Below are 21,377 nucleotides of genomic sequence, written 5' to 3' on the forward strand. Positions count from 1 at the left end.
GAACAGGGCCCCTAATGTAAGCTGGGTCTGTAGGGGCAGCTTTGTATTTCTTTTCAATTCTAGGGTTGATGATTCTAGTCCCGACATGGTCTTGAAATACTTTTGTAGCGTGTTTAATCACCCCTTTTAGCTTGGGCAAAGTGGATGTGGACCTTTGGGTGGTGTCGAAAGTGTCCATTAAAAAATCATCTTCGACTGGATCTGTATGGAGGTCGACCCCGTGGTACTGGGCAGCTCGGTGTATTAGCTGATTAAACCCCATGGTATCTTCTGGTGGTGAAGGCCTAGAGGGGTAGATGTTTTCTTGTGATATATTAGGGACATCAGGTGTATTATAGTCATTCCATGGGTCAGGGGAGCCTGGAGGACTGGGGTCATCTATTGGCACGTTATCGTCACCGTCCCCTGTGTCATCATATGTGTAGTCATCTACTGGTGGAGGGGATGGCGTAGGAGACCTAGGTGCGAGGGGTGGAGGAGGTGGTGTTGGAGGTGGAGAGGGTACCCTAAGAGGTGATGTGGCTATATCCCTTCTTTTAGGTGGTCGAGCTGGTGTAGGCATGTTCAGTGGTCTTTTTCTGGAACTGAGAGTCAATTGGCCGGTTTTAGGGTCTTTAGTTAAAGTTTTTTATTGAGGGTCTGGTTGAAAAAGCTCCTCCAAAGAAGTTTGGGTGTTCGGTGTCGAGGGTGTCGGCATCGAGGGCTTTTTCGGCGCTGGCTGTAGAGCTGTTTTGGGCTTGGAGCCATGCGATTTGTCGGTTTCTGTGTGTTTTTTCGGTGTCGATGCCTTTTTCGGCTCTGAAGAACATGAATCCAAACTTTTGGGGAGTGGCTTCTTCGTCGGCTTCGATTGTTTTTTCGGTGCCGGGGAGTCACTAGTTGGAGTCTTCGGTCCCGAAGGCTTCGGGGTTGAAGTAGCAGTCGGCCCCGAGGATGGGTGCGGCTTCTTTTTCGGTGCCGATGATTGGGTTTGGGCACTGGTAACAGGCAGACTCGAGCCCGAGTCGCCGGTAGGCTTCTTTGCCAGGCCCGAGGGCGGGGCATGGGAAGCAGTGTGTCGGTGTGCACCTGAGCCCGAAGGCGAAGGTGTGACCGAAGCCTTTGTTGTTGTAGGGAGTGGGTCGGGGTCAACGTATGTACTTACGACCCGTTGAGCTGGAGTCACTTCTTCGATGTCGGAGTCATCAGCTTCGGAGGCGCTGATGAGCTCTTCTTCGACCCGCTCCTCTGGCACATCAACACCCTCGTGGAAGATGTCCTTGGGGATCGAACTCAACGAGCGAGCCATGGTCCTTAGAGTTCTTCGATCCCGGATGGTCTTCTTCGAGTGGAAGGAGGCACAAGCGGGACAGTCTCTGGCCTCGTGCTCGGGAGAGAGGCAGAGGTTACACACCTCATGCAGATCGGTGTGGGGAAACTTCGACCCACATCGAGGACACTTCTTAAATGGCGTCCTTTCCATGAGCCAGATGCCAAGGCTCGGGTCGGCCCGAAGGCCTGCTTCTACGACCGGAATGGGAGATTGGTAGAGATGCGCACTGATTAGGGGTCGCGTTCGAGACAATACCGTCGAAAAGGTGAAGGATTGCGCGTCGAAACTGGAATCGGTAACGGCTCCGAACTGGAGCACGAGAAACACATCCGAACCCGATGGCGGAAAAAAACAATCTGAGGATGGAGCCGATGCCCATGCGCACTATGATCCTAAGGAGGAGTCACATATCTTGTGACTTCCAAAGACTTTCCAGGACAAAAACAAGTGCAAACATCCAGACCCAACACCAGATGGCGATCTATGCAAAGTGTGTAATCTGCAGCCCATATGCCTCGAACATCCTCTTCCTCGGCTGCAGATACTTCGGAGTCCGGCGGGAGTTTCGGAGATGCAGACCGGCAATTGCTTTGTTGGTGCCTGCCAAGCAGGGGAGTCACTCCTTGACCCCAAGGGAGATTTCTTTAGTCCTCTAATCCTCAGTAGAGCGTCGAAGTCCCAGGATTCAGTTGCAGAGTTGCGTCCAGGGATATCTAAAGTCCTGTTGCCAAGGGTTCTTTACTTATACCAAAGAAAGGGGTTGGACTAACTCAGGGGACCCACCTATGGGAGGGTTTGGAAAGAGGGGTGGCTACACCCATTTCCTTTGTCCAGTTTCGCGCCAGAGCAGGCGCTGGTAGCCCCTAAACCGGTTTGAGCTGGACTATGCACAGGGACACCAAATGTGCCCCCAGTGCAGGACTTCAAAGCACTGTGAGAGTGCTCCCACCCAGCCCCAATACACATCAGCCTGTCTGGGAAGTGGTTACACCTCCCTCTGACAGGAAACCTATTGTCCAGGCCTCCCCTGCCGGAGTTTCGGTCAGCAGCAGGAGGCCAGACCCGTGTCTGTGGCTGCAGCATCCAATTTGTGATGCCAGGGCTCTTTTAAGTTGGTACTGGGTATACCGGTGCGGTCGTGTCTCTCCCTCTAGAAGGGTGGGATCATACTCCCACACCAGTTACTGGTGTGGGGGTATGATTTGTTTGACACCAAACACAACATGTTTCCGTGCAGCCAGTCCAAAGTTAGCATTTACCGTTTGGTTATAATGCACTTAAGAGTATATGGTCAGGCTGCACCACTGAAAACCCCGGAGAAGAGATTCCGAAGGCTGCAGAGGGAGTCTGCTCACGCATGGGCACCCTCTCACATATAACCAAGCACCCTGCCTTCAGGATTGATAAGGCCTGCCAAAGGGGTGACTGATAGGTTTATGTGTGCAGTGATAGGGTGAGATATAGTGAACCTACGTCTCTGTAATGGGTGCATGCACCACCTTACCCAGGCTGCAGCAGCAGACCTGTGGTGTCATTTTGGAGTGCTTTCCAGGTGTGGCATAATACATGCTGCAGCCCCTGGTAGGCCTCTGGGGTACCTATGCCCTGGGTACATAGTATACCATATACTAGGGACTCACAAGGGTACCCCAGAATCCAATCTGGAGTGTACCTAAAGTACATGGAATCAATTTAGAGAGGACGCAGCTAGGCTGGGGTCCTGAATAGCAGGGCCCCGGCCAGACTAAAGTCGAAAAACAGTGTTACAGTTGCAAAAAGTGGGGGTAACCATGTGAAGCAGATCCTACTCTCCTACAGTTGTCTTTAACCTAATCATCAACAAGGGTTGTTTGGACTGGTACAAGGTGCCCACTTGAACTAGTGGACGGCATATACCAGGCCAACCTCTCACACTGAACACCAATGGTGGAAACCTAGAAGACTCCAGGCCGCCCTACGGCTTTACATGAGTGGGGGGGTGGGGTTATCGGATTCCTCTGCTCTACAGGTGGAGGAGAATCGCTTTTGCAGGCGCCTCCCTGTGCTCCTGCCTCCACTCCTCATTGTATTTGCCCCGGGAAACCTTGGCTCCCTCATTTAGAAGATTTAGCAACATGGGGATACATTTCTTGGTGGATCTCTATCTGGTAACCCGAAAGCGTCCCTAAATCAATGTATTATTAAAGATTGCCTTTCGTGCGACCAGGGGCACAAGATACCTTGCCTTACTTATGTACTGCATAATCTTGCTGCACTGGGGCGGGCCTCTCTTTTTGACGCTCCAACTACTGTTATCGTGGAAGATAAAAACTTGTCAAACAGTTATTTATGGAAAGATGCTGTGAATGTAAAGTTGCCATTAGGACCCATGTGCCCCTTGGAACCTGTAAGGGTTTGGAGTAATACTTGTCATTGTGCCCGGTCAATGGACAAGGTCTTTATTGCTCCTCTTTAGCCGGCCCTGTAAATCACCTGCTCCCATTCCCCTTAGAGCAATAGAATCACAGATCTGAGGTGTGCTTCTGTGCATGTGATGATGAGTCTATCTACACAGTCCTGATTGCATTTTATTTTCATCAGAACATTTTATAGGGTTTTCACTAAACACTTAATATATAAAAAAAAAAAACATAAATATACAAACTGTAACACTGCCCTTCACTTCCTAAAGATATTAAAAGATGTGATTTACAAGAAGAATCGTATCTTATCACTTCCTTTGGATTATCGGAGTACAAAGAGTAGTGCACATGAGCTAAACTGCATAGATTAATTTCAAGAAAATGATTAGCACCCACCAACCATCATAAGACATTATAAATTGGGTACAGTTGCATTATTACCCAAACAATTTGAGTAACAGTGCACAGACTCCATCAAAGTTTTTCTTAAAATAAGTTTTTTACTCACAATCTTCTTATACTTTTAAAGCTTTTCTTCTCTGAATTTTGAAGTAGCCAACACGTTTCGTCCCTAACCAAAGACTTCTTCAGGGCTTGTGGGGGTGATTATGTCCATGTAGACACGGAATTTTAAAAGACTCTTTGCGTCATAATGTGATGCTCAAGAAATGTAGAAAAGTGCAATAACCCTATCAGAGGTATAGATCTATTGCTTCACTTGCGTAGGATGCCAAAAGTATTACAACACCTTGTCTTTGTGTGTAGCACTGTCAAAATCCGAAAAACTGTATTAACACCAGTGTATTACGCATGGACCTGTGTCGGCCTCGAATTCTGGTACTTGCCGCATTACGCCGTATGTGAGGTACGATACTCATAGACCTCGACGCTGACAAAGGTCCACGTGTAATACGCTGGTGTTATCGCAATGAAACGGATTTTGACAGTGCTATACAAGGATAAAGGGGGATCACCTCGTATAGCAGAAGAACCACCACCAGAACCTTTCCAGTCACAGGGAACAAACACTATGTGAATAGCGGGACAGTAAACCTGGAAGTGTTTCTCCCACACCACAAAACTCCGAAAGTTGTCATTCTCGCTTTCAAACGTGATCTGAAAATACACATCTGGAGGCCTAGAGAAGCCATCCAGTCTTGCTTGCTGGATGTGGTGAACAGTCATTATTGTGAATTTTTTAGTTATTTGCTTAGAAACCTTAGATGCAGAATAGGCCAGGAGCTGTATCCCTTCTTGGCGTGCCGCTTGATCTGTGTTGGCCTTGACGGTTGGCATGGTGTTCCATTTTGGGCAGACAGGTTGTCACCAGCCCACCCTCCCACATGTAGACATAAAGGACACTGTACTGCCCGTGCCCAGGAGTCATTTTTTTCTCAGTCTGGCTTGGGGAGGCAAAGAGTAAGGATTCCAGAGGGGTCAGGTAGATCCTGGCTTCTATTTCTCACAGCACAGAGGAAGCGATGAAACAGCCATGTAGTTTCTCACTGCAGAAGTAGGGGACATGAAATCATGATCACAGGCACCTCAAAAGGCATCTCTAGGGAGGAAACCAATCACAGCTCTCATAGATGAGGGGGTTATATGCTCTCTACATAAGCACAGAGAGTGAGAATTGCAGCGGGACATACAGGCTTGCAGATCACCAACCATATTCAACCTCCTCTTTCTTGGCAGGCAAGCCGGGCTCAGGGAAAAAGATGAGGCTGATGTAAAGGGGTGTGGGCTCCGGGACACACAGTGTCCAGCTCACCTACCTAACTGTACCTCCTCTTTCTTGGCAAGACAGCGGAACCAGCAAGGACAAAGGATAAGGCCGACACTTCAGAGCCGATTCTCCCTGAAATCAGTGAAGAAAGGGGAAGCACAAGAAAACTCTGGGGGAAAAAAACACCAAAGACAATGGGGAATATTGTCTAACCCCTTCTTTTTCTTTTGACCTGATGTCTTTGAAGGGAATACTGTCTGAGAGGAACCAGTAGACAAACTTTAACTCATACAACACTTGCGAGACAACAAGGATTTGAGAGACTTGATATTTCAGTTCCTGTTCCATTATTTCTCCAGTGAGCTGTTCTGTTGTGAGTTGAATAAATGCCGAAGGTAACTTGTCACTAGCCTGCATTCCACCTGCTCATTTATCACAAATGCATATTATAGAAAAGGAATAAACAAGGGCACATTAAGGTGAACAAGTATCTAAACCACAGAAAGCTAAAATGTCAAAATATTTAAAGAAGAACTGGCAGTAAGACACTGCACTGAACTTATTGCAAAGAGACACTGGCTACAGAGAACGTCTACCAGGGCTACAGTCACTATATCGCAGTCCAAATATCAACCTACAAGAGTACAACGTCCACTAAGTCGCCTACTACTACATCGCCTGCATCTACATCCTTAAGGAAAGTAACTTCACATTCACTCACCTAGATTTACTCTGCGGTGTAGCAGTAAGGTTGAGATAGTGGATTCAATATTTGTAGGTCGATATTTCAATCGCTATACAATGGTAGAATACCGGTCGACCTATTGTGCGGAGTGCAGAACTCATGGGGCATTTTAGAAGAAATCTTCACACTCTGCCTTACCTGGGCAGACCTTTATCAGATCTATTAGGATAAACCATGACAGAGGCAAAAGGCTGGAGATTACTGAACAGCTGGCGAAGGAAATGAAATGTGCCGCAATCACAGTTGCTGGTAATGTATCTACTTTGGGATGAACAATAAACAAGGTGGGCAGGATGCAGCATTCAAAGGGGGGGATGTGACCCCCCTAAAGAGGCACTAGACTTTCGTCAAATATCCCCTGAATGTACAAAAGAATAGACTCCCTCAGCTTGGATTACTGTTCTTGGTAACTCTGAGGGGATACTGGAAAACCTCACTACGCTGTCAAGCTAGGCACTGGAGGAAAATAAATAATATCGTAACCACACGTTTATCCGGGTAGGAGATGGCAAGGTTGAAGGAGTTAAGGGTTACATTTAACTTGTAACTGTGAGCCTCTTGACGGTAGCTAAGTTATGGATGATAAGTACGAGGCCTGAAGCAGGTGAATTAAACACTATTCATGAACAGACAGCTCACTACCTTGTAAGCATTTCTCCACTTCTCATCAAGCAGCTCCTCGGCCTGTATCCTCCGAGCAATATGGTCCCCAAGTCCAGCCATGAGGATCTGCCGCAAGTAAAGAACTTGTGCCTCTGTTGGTGGCTTCATCTTTGGATCTACAAAGAGGCCAGCGTCGGGACAGATGGAATTCACTGCGGACAAAGAGAGAACTTGTGATGCTGAAAAATCACCTCAGATAAGATATGACATACACCAACTGAATCAAAGGCAAGTAGACTCAGTGAGCCCAAAGGTAGAATATATATATTTCGCTGTTAAGATGGACGAACAAGCATCGGGGCTTCTCTCGTGTCAGCCTATCAGACACGCCTCAGATTTTGGCTGAGCTGCATACTCCTTCCAGAAGAGTTTTCAGGGGCTACAGAGTGCAGCCAGTCAAAATATGTCCCTCAACTAATGTGAGCTTCCTTTTTTTCTGCTTTGAACCCCCCCGCCCCCCATTTGCACTTTAAAGTTCATTTTATTTTTAATGCATTTTAAAAAATTGTAAATGCACGTTGCATTGAAATTCGTTTGGTTTTTACAAACGTGTTGCTTTATGTTTGCTCTAGAATGATTTGATAGTTCAGCAGTTACTTGCCATGTGCAGCTAAGTGTTCACCGCTGATTCATTTGTTAAATGTTGATTTATGCCACTACCAAAGGAGAGCAGAGGGACAGGGCAGCACTGCCACAAGAGAGCAGAGGAAAAGGGCAGCACTGCCACAAGAGAGCAGAGGGACAGGGCAGCACTGCCGCAAGAGGGCAGAGTGACAGGGCAGCGCTGCCACAGGAGAGCAGAGTGACAGGGCAGCACTGCAACAACAGAGCCGAGGAAAAGGGCATCACTGCCACAGAGAGCAGAGACACAGGGCAGCACCGCCACAAGAAAGCAGAGGGACAGGGCAGCACTGCCACAAGAGAACAGAGGGACAGGGCATCACTGCCACAAGAGAGCAGAGGGACAGGGCAGCACTGCCACAAGAGAGCAGAGGGACAGGGCAGCACCGCCACAAGAGAGCAGAGGCACAAGGCAGCACCGCCACAAGAGAGCAGAGGCACAGGGCAGCACTGCCACAAGAGAAGAGAGGCACAGGGCAGCACTACTACAAGCGAGCAGAGGCACAGGGCAGCACCGCCACAAGAGAGCAGAGGCACAGAGCAGCACCGCCACAAGAGAGCAGAGGCACAAGGCAGCACCGCCACAAGAGAGCAGAGGCACAGGACAGCACCGCCACAAGAGAGCAGAGGCACAGGGCAGCACCGCCACAAGAGAGCAGAGGCACAAGGCAGCACCGCCACAAGAGAGCAGAGGCACAGGGCAGCACCGCCACAAGAGAGCAGAGGCACTAAACAGAGACACAGGACAGCTTCGTCACAAGAGAGCAGAGGCACTAAACAGAGACACAGGGCAGCACCGCCACAAGAGAGCAGAGGCACAAGGCAGCACCGCCGCAAGAGAGCAGAGGCACAGGGCAGCACCGCCACAAGAGAGCAGAGGCACTAAACAGAGACACAGGACAGCTTCGTCACAAGAGAGCAGAGGCACTAAACAGAGACACAGGGCAGCACCGCCACAAGAGAGCAGAGGCACAAGGCAGCACCGCCACAAGAGAGCAGAGGCACAGGGCAGCACCGCCACAAGAGAGCAGAGGCACTAAACAGAGACACAGGACAGCTTCGTCACAAGAGAACAGAGGCACTAAACAGAGACAAAGGACAGCTCCGTCACAAGAGAGCAAAGGCACAGGGCAGCACTGCCATAGGAGAAGAGAGGTTCAGAATGATACGGCCACTAACCATGTGGTCCCGCTGTGTTGGCGGGGCTCTGTGCCCCCAGTCCCGCCGCGTGTATATACTTCTGGACTCGGGGACATCGCTGCGCCTGCTGGTATCCCTGCCCCCTGCTCCCACCTCGCCAATATCTTCTGCGCCTACCAAAAGGACTCGGACTGGCGCTCTGAGGACTCAGGATTTACGTCCGCTCTTGGTATTCTACCTCCACTCCTTGTTGTTGGGGTAAGTGCCCCTTGAAGGACTTCATTCGCCCGATTACTGACTTTACTGTTCTCTCACTAAGATGGCCACCCCCTCCTGGGGTATATTACCAACAATACTGATATCTCACGAAGATGGCCGTCCCCCTCCCTGGATCTCTGGTCCCCAACGACTACCCTACTCAAACTAAGTACGACTTTACCCTTACCCCATCTCATGAGATCCTGGATCCCTCTTTTGCGGACCACAGCCTGAGGATTGACACCCCTACCACGATCAATACACACAGGCCCACAGCTCCTCCAACCCCTGGCGTCCCCAGCTCACCCACATTGCCACAACCTGACCAGACTTGGGCCAATAATCACGGTGCATCTGTTAGCCCTCGCTCCGACCACCTCTCCAACACGTCCCCCGCTCCCACTAGCCCTTGCCCTCATAACTCCCTCACTATACAGCGGGCTTGCCCACTCTCCAACAGGAACTCATCCACCCTCCCTTCCTCTAACCTCCCTTACATCGCCCACCCGCATCGCGCACTCTCACATCGGATAGGGAACTCTCCATCAGTGGTCCTTCCACCCCCCAAGATCACCTGCCCTGATCCCCCCTCCTCCCTCCCATTTCTCCCACCCGCCTACACCAATTCACATGCCCTGTAACTCACACTCTGATCCTGCGTCTAAGCTCAAGAAAATAAGCCATGAACTGCGTTCTCTCAAATCTGTCACCCTCAAACTGATTAAGGCCACCGAAGAGCTAGCCCTTGATCCCCCCCCCCCCCAAAAATGCACTCAATTGAGTTCCCTCATTTCACTGCCTCCTTGACAACACATGAGATCCCACTTTTGACTCACCCGAAACCCTCTGCCCCTTACTCGACCTCCACTCCCGACCCTACTGCCCCTTCTAGACCTACCAGATCCATAAATCCTTATTCAGAACCTGATATTTTCTCTCTCCTCCTTGAATACACCTCTGCATACTCAGAAGCTGATATTCTCTCTCTCCTCCTTGAGTACACCTCTCCTCCCTCGGACAGCTCAGTCCATGCTAAATCCTCACAAACAGCCCCACTTAATTCACCTAACTTGTCACTCCCTAAACATGGGAATGCGGAACCCATCCTAACCATCAGGTCACCTAATGCACCTAACTCGTCACTACCTAAACATGGGAATGCGGAACCCATCCTTACCATAACGTCACCTAATGCACCTAACTCGTCACTCCCTAAACATGGGAATGCTGTACCCATCCAAACCATCACGCCCAACCCCCATAGAGCGCCCAGTATCAACGCCAATTCCTCAAACATCAATAACCTCTTGCAGATCCCCACCACATAACCCGCGCACTCAGACACCTTGCACAAACTACACCTGAAAAGCATGTTACTTAACTGCAGATCAGCGGTGCCACGTGCCACAGACCTTGCTGATCTCATCCTTGCCCAAGATCTGGACCTCCTTATCCTCACAGAAACTTGGCTCAATGACTCCTCTGGCCCTATCCTTGACCTTCTAGTCCCTCCTAGTCGAAGCATTATCAGACTCGACAGAGTTAAGAAAGTGGGAGGGGGCATAGCCTGCATCTTCAGCAACTCTCTCACAGCATAACAGTCCCCTTCCCTTCAGTTAATCTCTCCGCCTGTGAATACCTATGCATATATATCTCTAGCACACACAGACCATTATGCAGCCTTCACATCTTCTACCACCCCCCAGGTGATAACCTCCATCTAATCGAACAAGTTATGGAAACCATCTCCTCCAACCGTGGCAGTCACTCCCCCCAGATCTTCCTTGGTGACTTCTATCTCCATTGGAATGACCCGCACGATCAGTTGGTTACATCCCTCAAAAACCTCCTAACCGACCTATCGCTGACCCAATTCTGCGACGGCCCCACTCACAACTTAGGCTCGACACTGAATCTCATCATCGCCAACCCCAGCTACATTCATCTCGACTCCATTCCCCATGTGACTGGTCTGACCATCATTTTATCAACTTTCTGATACTTGAAAGCTGGATCCACAAAGCTGCTCAACCAGTGAAACTAAAACAGTGGAAAAGACCGCTCCATAACACAAGCATCAGTGAGCTCATACAGTGACGCAGTCTCTCCCTTCCGCCGCCTGCTAACATGTCTGACATTCACGACCTCACTGAACACTATAACACCATGCTATCTGCCTTGAATGATACGGCCCCACTTCAACTAAAAAGAATTCCCATAAAAGACTCCAAACCGTGGTTCTAAATGCTGACAGACGCAGTCTTAGACTAGCTGAACGTAAGTGGAGATCCTCTCCCTCCACAGATCTTCTAAAAGCTCTACGAATCAAAAGAAGTCCATACAACAAACGCATTAGGATGGTGAAAGCCAGCTTGGTCAAACAACAACTTGACAGAGCCAAAAATCACCCGAAACAACTTTTTGAGCTCATTAAATCTCAATCCAACAACACCTCTTCCCAATCTCAGCACCCGTCTCGCCCACAAACAAACTGCGATTCGGTTTCTAAATTCTTCCTCGAAAAAACAGAAAAAATCGAATCAGACCTAAGGTCTGCTGCACTCACTCTCGCACTCTCCTGACGCCTCTGACTCCACTCCCTAGACCTCAACTCTTGATCTTCCACTCAAAAACAAGGCCTCTTGGAGACATTTCACTCCCTTCAATGTCATTACCATCTGCAACACTCTCTAGACCCTTAAACCCTCAAATCACTTTAATGATACCCTTCCCCCCAACATCTTTAAAGAAATGATTGGCTCACTAGCACCACTCAATGATCAAATGATGGTCAAAGATCATCAACGCCTCACTTCTGCAAGGCGAGATCCCGGACTGCTTGAAGGCAGGCATAGTTCTCCCTATTCTCAAAAAACCCTCTGCTGACCCTGTTGACTTGAACAACTACCGCCCAATCACCAACAAACCCACCCTGGCAAAACTTCTGGAGAAATGTGTTCATGAACAACTACGCAAACACATTGAGCAATTCCAGCTTCTCGACCTATTCCAATCGGGCTTCCGCACTGACCACAGCACAGAAACGGCAATCACTCACATTGTGGATGACGCTCTCACTTTACTCAACCAAAATGAAGCCTGCCTCTTAATTCTGCTCAATCTCTCATCGGCTTTTGACACTGTCAAACATTACAATCTACTCTCCCTCCTGGAACGCAGGATGGGGCTCTCAGGCACGGTCCTTAAATGGTTTTCCTTCTTCCTCAGCAACAGAACACAGAGTCAAATCCAACCAGTCTCTCTCCAACCCAAGCCCATGCACATTTGGTGTTCCCTAAGGACCCTCACTCTCCCCCACACTCTTCAACCTTTTCCTTGCACCTCTGACTTTAATTCTTAAAGCCTCTAACATCCAATATCACATGTACGCGGACGACACCCAACTCTACATGAAAATCTCCTCCCCGAAGACATCAACTCCCTCAATGGAACCCTTCCCAAAACCCTCAACTGGCTCACCTCCAACCATCTCAAACTAAACGCCCTCAAGACGGAATTCCTCCTCATTGCACCCGCTAGGCAAACATTCACGGTGGTGAAATTTTTCCGTAACCTCACAGCACTCAACTGCACACCTCACATCGTGGACTCCACTAAATCACTGGGTGTTGTGCTTGACAAAAACCTAAACATGCATGACCACATCAGATCATCAAAGGAGCGAACTTCCAACTCTGCATCCTAAGAAAACTGAAACCCTTCCTTCCCCATGAGGACTTTAAATTGGCGGTGCAAGCATGTGTCATCTCCAGACTAGAATACGGCAATGCGACTCTTTGTGGTTTGCCGAAACTCAGTTTAGCACCTATCCGAGCATCTCTAAATGCTGCTACTAGACTCATCAAGGGCGCCAAGAAGAACACCCACATCGCGCCGGACCTGAAATCGCTCCATTGGCTTCCCTTTGAAGCTAGGATACAACTTAAGATCGCTTGTATGACCCATAGGGCACTACACTTCAACACCCCACTCTACCTGACAAACAAGCTGGAACTCTCTGGTGGCTCCCGGGCCACAAGGAGCACCGGCACACTGCTGCTCAAGCCCAAGAAATGTAATAAGCTTAAAACATACAATCGTTCATTCTCTGGCATCGCCCCGAGAACTGGAACTCCCTCCCAGTGGAAACAAGACTGATTCCCTCTACACTTGCTTTCAAAACAGAAGCACATTTTTTTTTAATGAACAATGCATTGAACTAGATTGCTGTGCTGCTCTTGCCGCTAAGTTACTGTATTCTGTCTCGTTTGTCCTTGTTGTTGTTTATTGCCCTACGTGTCGGTCTCTCCCAACCTCCTGCCTTTGTCCTCAATTTCATCCTGCACCTGCTGTATTTTGTCCCACTGTTTCCCTGATTTCTCTCCCCTAGCTGTTCCTTTGTCGACTTAAACCGTATGTAAAGCGCTCTGATACGCTTCGGGGTCATGTTCGCGCTATACGAAACTTTAAATAAATAAATAAATGTGGAGGATCAATGCAGCTCTGAGCATGGAAAGAGCAAAGCTAATAAGGAGCAGAGGCATAAAGCAGCATTGCTAAACGAGGGCAAAGACAGAGCAGCAATGCTGCAAGAGAGCAGAGGCACAGAACTGTACTCCCGTAAAGGGAGCAGAGGCACAGAACTGCACTGCCATAAAGAGAGCAAAGACCAGCACTGCTGCAAGAGAGCAGTGGCACGGAACTGCACTGTTGTAAAGAGAGCAAGGAGCAGCACTGCTGCAAGAGAGCAGTGGCACAGAACTGCACTGTCATAAAGAGAGTAAAGAGCAGCACAGCTGCAAGAGAGCAGAGGCACAGAACTGCACTGCCGTAAAGAGAGCAAAGAGCAGCACTGCATCAATAGAGCAAAGGCACAGAACTGTTCTGCTGTAAAGAGCAGCACTGTGGCAAGAGAGCAGAGGCACAGAACTGCACTGCCGTAAAGAGCAAAAAGCAGCACAGCTGCAAGAGAGCAGAGGCACAGAACTGCACTGCCGTAAAGAGAGCAAAGAGCAGCACAGCTGCAAGAGAGCAGTGGCACAGAACTGCACTGCCGTAAAGTGAGCACAGAGCAGCACTGCAGCAAGAGAGCGGAGGCACAGAACTGTACTCCCGTAAAGGGAGCAGAGGCACAGAACTGTACTCCCGTAAAGGGAGCAGAGGCACAGAACTGCACTGCCGTAAAAGGAGCAGAGGCACAGAACTGCACTGCCGTAAAGAGAGCAAAGACCAGCACTGCTGCAAGAGAGCAATGGCACGGAACTGCACTGTCATAAAGAGACCAAAGAGCAGCACTGCTGAAAAAGAGCAGAGGCACAGAACTGTACAGCCGTAAAGAGAGTAAAGAGCAGCACAGCTGCAAGAGAGCAGAGGCACAGAACTGCACTGCTGTAAAGAGAGCAAAGAGCAGCACTGCTGAATGTTTGGTGAGATCTAGGCTGCCGCTTTCCCCCTGCTCACCCTCCCATGTTGACTCGGCCTCTACAAGATACCACCAGCATCCAGCATTTGCCAGTCTAAAGTCTATCCTTCCCAAAAGCCAACCAGGAGACAGGCTTCGACCCTAGCGATTCTCTGGGGCTGACCATTTCACAGCTCACAGAACCATCGCCTTATACCTAGATTTATTTTTAATTTACCCACTTTCTGATGACACCTCATACTTAGTTTAAAAGGCCAACAAACACAGCCACATTTACATGGCAATATTTAGCACGTTCCCTTCATTAAATCAATTTTCTGGAAAAAACATACTAGCTGGCTAACTCTCGTCCTCTAAGACTTCACTGTGTGCCTTGAAACCTTGTCTGAGCTTGTACCTGTGGTCGTCAGCTGTCCTCTCAGACGACGGATCTCCAGCATGGCTTTGTACCGTAAACCGTTGTCTTCACAAAACTTTTGAGAAAATCCAGCATATTCACACGCCCCCACAGCTCCTAAAAACGATTAGTGACAGAGAAAAACATATCCGAAGGAATCTTTAATGAGACATCCTAGAGTACTCCTCACTTACAAACATCTCATCAGAAGACACAAGAGAGTAAAGACATCTCTGTAAACAACAGGGTCTCAAACACTCTTAAGAAAACAGGAAATACATTAAAATATCAGCAGAAAAATAGTATCAGTACCTAACATCACCATCAGGTCCCCCAGCTCCTGTGAGGGCCCCTGTCCAGCCCAAATCCTTTTCATCTGGACCACCCTTGCTTTCTTCCCTTTTAGCTTTTCCTTCTCGTCTTCATTTACGACTGGCCTGAAAAAAAGATCATGTTAAAAAACGCTCCATACCAAGATAACTGGAGCAATCACACAAATCTGTCAGACGAGGCCACATCTCTACGTTGTGTTATTTAGGTTACAGGAGCTTTCGGTGAAGGGGGGTGATGGAGGGGAGGAGTGTGAGGGGGGGCAGATGCATCGACTCATGCGTCTTGAGATTGCATACGAAAGACTCACAATAATACAGATGAGGTACTAGGCTCTAAAAAGAAACACCAATTAATGAGGATAAACACAAGTATGACGCATCTATAACATCTTCCATAAAAGTAAAGTCAGAAAATGTGTTTTCATAGCACTGGAATTATTTATCTACAGAACAACGCAACACAGGAGCAGTACAAGTTACCTACTTTAACGGCAGTCCTTACACCAGCGCTCTCTCTTACCCTCACTACTTCTAGGATGTGCGACCACATCGGCATCTTGGTCTGTCTCTGATATCTTTGACGTCTGAGAACGGAGTCGCTTTTCGCAGACCCTTCTCCTGCACGTGCCCAGACCGTGCACATGTACAGACTACTTCAAAACGTGCTCAGGCCCTCCTTACTACACATGCCCAGGCCCTGCTCCCACATATGTCCAGGCCCTGCTCCAACATATGCCCAGGCCCTGCTCCCACATATGTCCAGGCCCTGCTCCCACATATGTCCAGGCCCTGCTCCCACATATGTCCAGGCCCTGCTCCCACATATGTCCAGGCCCTGCTCCCACATATGTCCAGGCCCTGCTCCCACATGTCCAGATGCTTCTTCATGTGTCCAGGCCCTGGTTTCACAAGAGCCCAACTCTGATCCCATAGAAGTCCAGGCCCTCCTCCTGCCGACACAGCCCAGGAGCTGCTCCCACCGCCGCCCATGTCCTGCTCCCGCTGCACCCAGGCCCTGCTCCCTCCGTCGCTCAGGCCCTGCTCCCGCCGCCGCCTAGGCTCTGCTCCCGCCGCCGCCGCCACCCAGGCCCTGCTCCTGCCGCCGCCACCCAGTCCCTACTACCGCCGCCGCCCAGGCCCTGCTCCCGCCTCCCAGGCCCTGCTTCCGCCGCTGTCGCCCATGCCCTGCACCTGCCGCCGCCACTCAGGCCCTGCACCCGCTGCCCAGGCCCTGCTCCCGCTGCTGTCGCCCATGCCCTGCACCCGCCGCCGCCACTCAGGCCCTGCACCCGCTGCCCAGGACCTGCTCCCGCCGCCGCCACCGCCCAGGCCTTGCTCCTGCCGCCGCCGCCCAGGCCCTGCTCCCACCGCCGCCGCCACCCAGGCCCTGCTCCCACCGCCGCCGCCGCCCAGGCCCTGCTCCCACCGCCGCCGCCACCCAGGCCCTGCACCCACTGCCCAGGCCCTGCTCCCACCGCCGCCGCCCAGGCCCTGCTCCCACCGCCGCCGCCCAGGCCCTGCTCCCACCACCGCCACCCAGGCCCTACTCCCGCCGCTGCCGTCCAGGCCCTGCTCCCGCCGCCGCCGTCCAGGCCCTGCTCCCGCCGCCGCCGTCCAGGCCCTGCTCCCGCCGCCGCCGTCCAAGCCCTGCTCCCGCCGCCGTCGTCCAGGCCCTGCTCCAGCCGCCTGCTCAGGACCTTCTCCCGTTGCCTCCGTGTAAGCCCTGCTCCCGCCGCCTGCTCAGGACCATCTCCCGTTGCCTCCGTCCAGGCCCTGCTCCCGCCGCCTGCTCAGGACCTTCTCCCGTTGCCTCCGTCCAGGCCCTGCTCCAGACGCCTCTGCCCAGGGCCTGCTTCTGCTGCCGCCAGCCAGGCCCTCCTCCAACCGCCGCCAGTAATCTACTACACCAACCGTGTTTTTATTTACTATCTGAAGTCAACAGCTCAAGCAATAACATTCCTGGGAGTTAAATCTATGTTGGAACTAGTGGAAAACCAACTGTCCTTTGAAAATACCTAGCAATTACTGCTCCGTCCCACCAATGTGTGGAATGAAGTGAAGGAGCCCCAGACTCTGCTCCACTGTAATGTGCATCACTCAGCAGGAGGGGCATACAATAACGTGAAAATGTATGCCTGTTCAAGGGCACTTCTGCATGACAAAGAGTAGCCAACACGGTGATCAGTGGGCCAAGCTTTGGGGGTTAGGACTAGCACAGGGAGGGCCACAAAGCAGCACCTAACATACACCACCAGCGGTAAAGGGGCGGCCCGGTGCAGGGTGCAATTTCAGCATCAGGCGCCCAATGCTTTTCAAGGGGTTTCTTCTTTTGGCAAACAGGCTGCAGGTGTGGCATCTATGGTTGCCGGAGGAAGACCAATGACAGCAGAGGTAAGTAGAGATGTAGGTGGTTGTAGGGGCACTGTCGGTTCAGCACACCAAGGTCCAGGGTCGTCGGGTGCAGAGGTGACTTTCGACGTTGGAGTCTTCTTGCTGGTCACGGTCAGGGGGAGCCTAAGGATTCATTCTTCACCGTGGTGATCAGGAGAGGTAAGGCAATGCTGGACTTGAGGTCAGAATCGCTGAGCAGGTGAGCCACTCAGACTCGGGCCGTGGGCGTCGGGTGCAGACTGGGCAGGAGACACGGAACGGCCTGATCCCGAGTCCTTGGAGTTGGTTTCTTCTGGACAGGTCCGCTGTCCATGGGAGATTGGAGTATTTTTCGAAGGCAGCAGTCTTCCCAGGGTTTCAGAGGTTGCTGTCTGCAAGACAGGTCACATGTTTGCAGAAGCTGGAGACAGGCTGGAAGGGCTGGGGCAAAGGCAGTTGTCTTCAGTCCTCTCTGCAGGGATGTCTTCTTTCTTCTTAGGTTGTTGCAGATCTAGTTTCTAGGTCTGGGTGAGCCACCTAAATACTAGATTTAGGGGTGCTTAAGCAGAGTAGCAGGTAGAGCCAATGGGCAACTTACCTGCGGTGACTGCATCCACTAATGTGCCACCCTCCTGTGGGAGGGGGCATAGACCTAGCCCAGACTGGGGTGATGTGCTTCACCTACCCTCCTCCACCACCGGGTGGAGTGGGCATGGGTGGGCACACCTCCTATTCTCTTAAGTTTTCCTGACGGTTTTCCCGCCCAAACTGGGTGCGTAAACTAGGGGCTGCCATCTGCTGCTAGCAGCAGAGGTTGGGGGGCGCATCACAAAGGCGACAGGCCTTTCAAGCTTCCCCCTTCGAGCACTGGCCCATCCTGGGGGAGGAGATTTGACGCCTCTGGCCAGGATGTGCATTGTCTGGTCCCAGAGAGCATGGGCTCTCTATCCAGGGGTCCAGAAACATGTCTGGTGGTGGCTAGCTGCCTACAGCCAGTCAGAGACCATGCCAGAGTTGGTAGGTTTTCAAGGGGCACATCTGAGGTGCCCTCTGGGTACATGGTACAATACATCACACACTGGCATCATTGGGGATTTATTGAGAGGAGTAGTTTGGTATCAAACACTCCTGTGTTCAGTGAAGCTTTCAGGGTGCTGTGAAACTCGAGTTGCTGCGTTTCCAGCCCATGTCCTCTCTGTGGCTTCACTGGCACCTACAATATTAAGGAATGGACCCCAATATTGTAGGGGCGTCTCTGCTGATGAAGATATGCCCTCACCAGTCGTATAGTGCACCCAGCCTTAGAGCGCTGAGACCCGCTAGAGGAGTGGCTTACCTATACCTTCCGGCAGTGATAGCTGGCATGGCATCCAGGCAGGGTGCCATGTCCACTTTGTCGTTTTCTCACTTACAGGGGCATGCAAACTGCAAGGGCAGTGGCATGGTCCCAGTAAGGGGGGGGGCAGAGGAACTTCTTCAGCTTCCAGGACCTAGGTACCCAGGTTACCACTTACTAGGGACTTACAAGCGGTAGAAGTACCAATTGGGGATATGTTTTAGGGGATATGTTTTTAGGGAAGTAGCAATGGCACAGGGAACCTGGATGGCAGGGACTCTGTGCACTACAGTAGAAACCACGTCAAAACCAGGCAAAACGTGGGGGCTAACCATGCAGAAAGAGGCTCTTTCTCACAGCCACCTCACCTGGGGTGACTACACCCTCAATTATGCAAACCACCTGTGGGGGGGCATAGACCTAGCCCTGATTGGAGGGGCCTCCTCCTCTTGAATATGGCCGGACCTGAAAAATGTGTTTCACCTCATCTCCCCCACCTTAGGGGAGGAGTTAGTAGAGGTGGGCACACCTCCTATACGTCTAGTTTTTCCATATGGTTTTCCTGCCCAAAGTGGGGGTTGCCATCTGCTGCTCGCAGCAGAGGCCGGCGGTTTGCATTACAAAGGGGGCAGGCCTTTGAAGCTTCCTTCTTTGAGTGCTGGCCCACTCTGGGGGAGGAGGGGTCACACCTCAGCCCAGGATGTGCATTGTTTCTGGTCCCTTAGAGCAGAGGTTCTCCGCCCAGGGGTCCAGAAACATGACCGTGTGGCAGGCTGCCTAAAGCCAGACAGTGACCACACCAGGGTCGGTAGGTTTTCAGGGGGCACCTCCGAGGTGCCCTGTGAGTACATAGTGTAATAAATCTCACACTGGCATCAGTGGGGATTGTTTTACAGGGAGTTGTTTGGGACCCAACACTCCTGGGTTTAGAGAAGCCATCATGGTGCTGGAGAGCTCGATTTGGCGAGTTTCCAGCCCATGTACTTCTCATGGCTTCCCTGGCACTTACAATAATTAAGGACTGACTTAAGTATTGTAGGGGCATATCTACTCATGCAGATATGCCCACACCTGTGGTATACTGCACCCTGCCTTAGGGCTGTAATCCCTGCTAAAGGGGTGACTTACCTATACCTCCAGGCACTGCTGGCTGGCATGACAGCCAGGCAGGGTGCCATGTTGACTTTGTTTTTCACCTCACAAGGGCATGGGCAGTGGCAGGGTCAATGGCAGGGGGAGACCAGGGGACCCTCTTCAGCTTCCAGGCCACAGGTACCCAGGATACCACTTACTAGGGGCTTACAGGGGGTAGAGGTACCAATTGGAGATTTGTTTTTAGGGAAGCAGCACTGGCACAGGGGACCTGGTTGGCTGTGAGCCTGTGAACTACAATCAAACCCAGGCAAAAAGTTGGGGCTGCCCATGTCAAAAGAGGCTCTTTATCACTATGCTGTAGAACTTCCAGTAGGGCTCGGGAAAGTGGAATAAAGATGAACGCTACAACTTTAACAACACAAAAAGGAAAGTGAAATAAAGTGATAGTATGGGCACTTGTGGATTAGGGCCTTCATATGTGAAGGATGAACCTTTATTTCAAATGACTAAAAACTTTTTTGTGCTCATTCCCAGCTAACACCCCAAAGGTAGTGAAATTAACCATGTGGACTCAAAAAGTGCCGCTCAGTGCGGCATCTTCCTTTTCTATCAGCCTGATGCAGTCCCCAAAAGGTAAGCCATTGAGCTCATATCTGCAGGTCCATAAATACTCATTTAATTGGGTCTTGTCCACTACTCTGCCCATCATCTTGGTGGCTGGAAGTGGGATAGTCATTCATTCTCACCTAGGATGTGCCAAGAATTCCAATATTTAACAAGGCGTGATTTCTAGAACAAGCCCACCTTATTTCATCTGGTGAAATCTTAAGGAGACCCTGATGTTCCTACTTTCCTAGCGCCTATCGACAGACTCAGGTCTAGGATTTGCGCTGGATACTGCGTGTCTACAGTCACTGCTGAGAACTGTGAGGGGCAAAAGAGCACATTACCTGTCAAACTCCTCAAAGAGCTCACGCACAGTCATTGCAGACACGATGACGATGGCGTATGGCAAGCAGTCATGCTGTCTACTCAAGGCCAGCATTTTAGCATATCGCGGCGCTACAGGGAAAGACGCCATTGTCCGTCCCAAAGGACTGATGGGGCAGCTGAGCTTAGCTTTCTGCAAGTCTTTCAGTCTGAAAATAGTAGAAAAAAATCAAAATCAGAACATTCTGGAATAAACAGTTGCTTTGATCAGAAGCTGACTCGGAGCGACACAAGAGACCCAGCAAGACTTTTGCAAATGAAAAGTTTGAAACATCACATTTAGAGCAAGTACTGTTTTTAAAAAAAAAGCTCATTCATACCATGTGCATTTCATCCACACCTTTAGCACAGCTGGAAGCTGCAGCCATCGCTCCGGGCTCCTATCTCACAAGAGACCAACACTCAGAGCTGCCTTACCGTCCAACCTTGGGCGGCTCCTGCAGGGCTCCCAGGGAGATCAGAATCTCTTCAGCTGCAATGAGTGCATCCGTGGAGGGAGGGGACGGGAAGGGGAAGTTGACAACCTGCCAGAAACAGGAGACTTAACATTTTCATTGTTCTACGACCA

The 21,377-nt window shown here is 50.7% G+C and overlaps 1 protein-coding gene across 2 annotated transcripts in view; it reads right to left on the minus strand.

Annotated features, from left to right (window-relative positions):
- The window catches only part of DHX37 (DEAH-box helicase 37), a 536,866-nt gene that overhangs the window by 103,357 nt on the left and 412,132 nt on the right, over nt 1–21,377 (minus strand). For both annotated transcript variants that reach the window (XM_085634634.1, XM_085634635.1), the window contains exons 18-22: nt 21,227–21,333; nt 20,770–20,958; nt 14,999–15,123; nt 14,687–14,803; nt 6,828–7,000 (exon numbers count right to left, since the gene is read on the minus strand). In XM_085634634.1, coding sequence (XP_085490760.1) covers nt 6,828–7,000; nt 14,687–14,803; nt 14,999–15,123; nt 20,770–20,958; nt 21,227–21,333 — 711 coding nt within the window. The remainder of the gene's footprint in view (nt 1–6,827; nt 7,001–14,686; nt 14,804–14,998; nt 15,124–20,769; nt 20,959–21,226; nt 21,334–21,377) is intronic.

This window comes from Triturus cristatus, chromosome 11, assembly GCF_964204655.1.
Source record: "Triturus cristatus chromosome 11, aTriCri1.1, whole genome shotgun sequence".
NCBI classification, from domain to species: domain Eukaryota; kingdom Metazoa; phylum Chordata; class Amphibia; order Caudata; family Salamandridae; genus Triturus; species Triturus cristatus.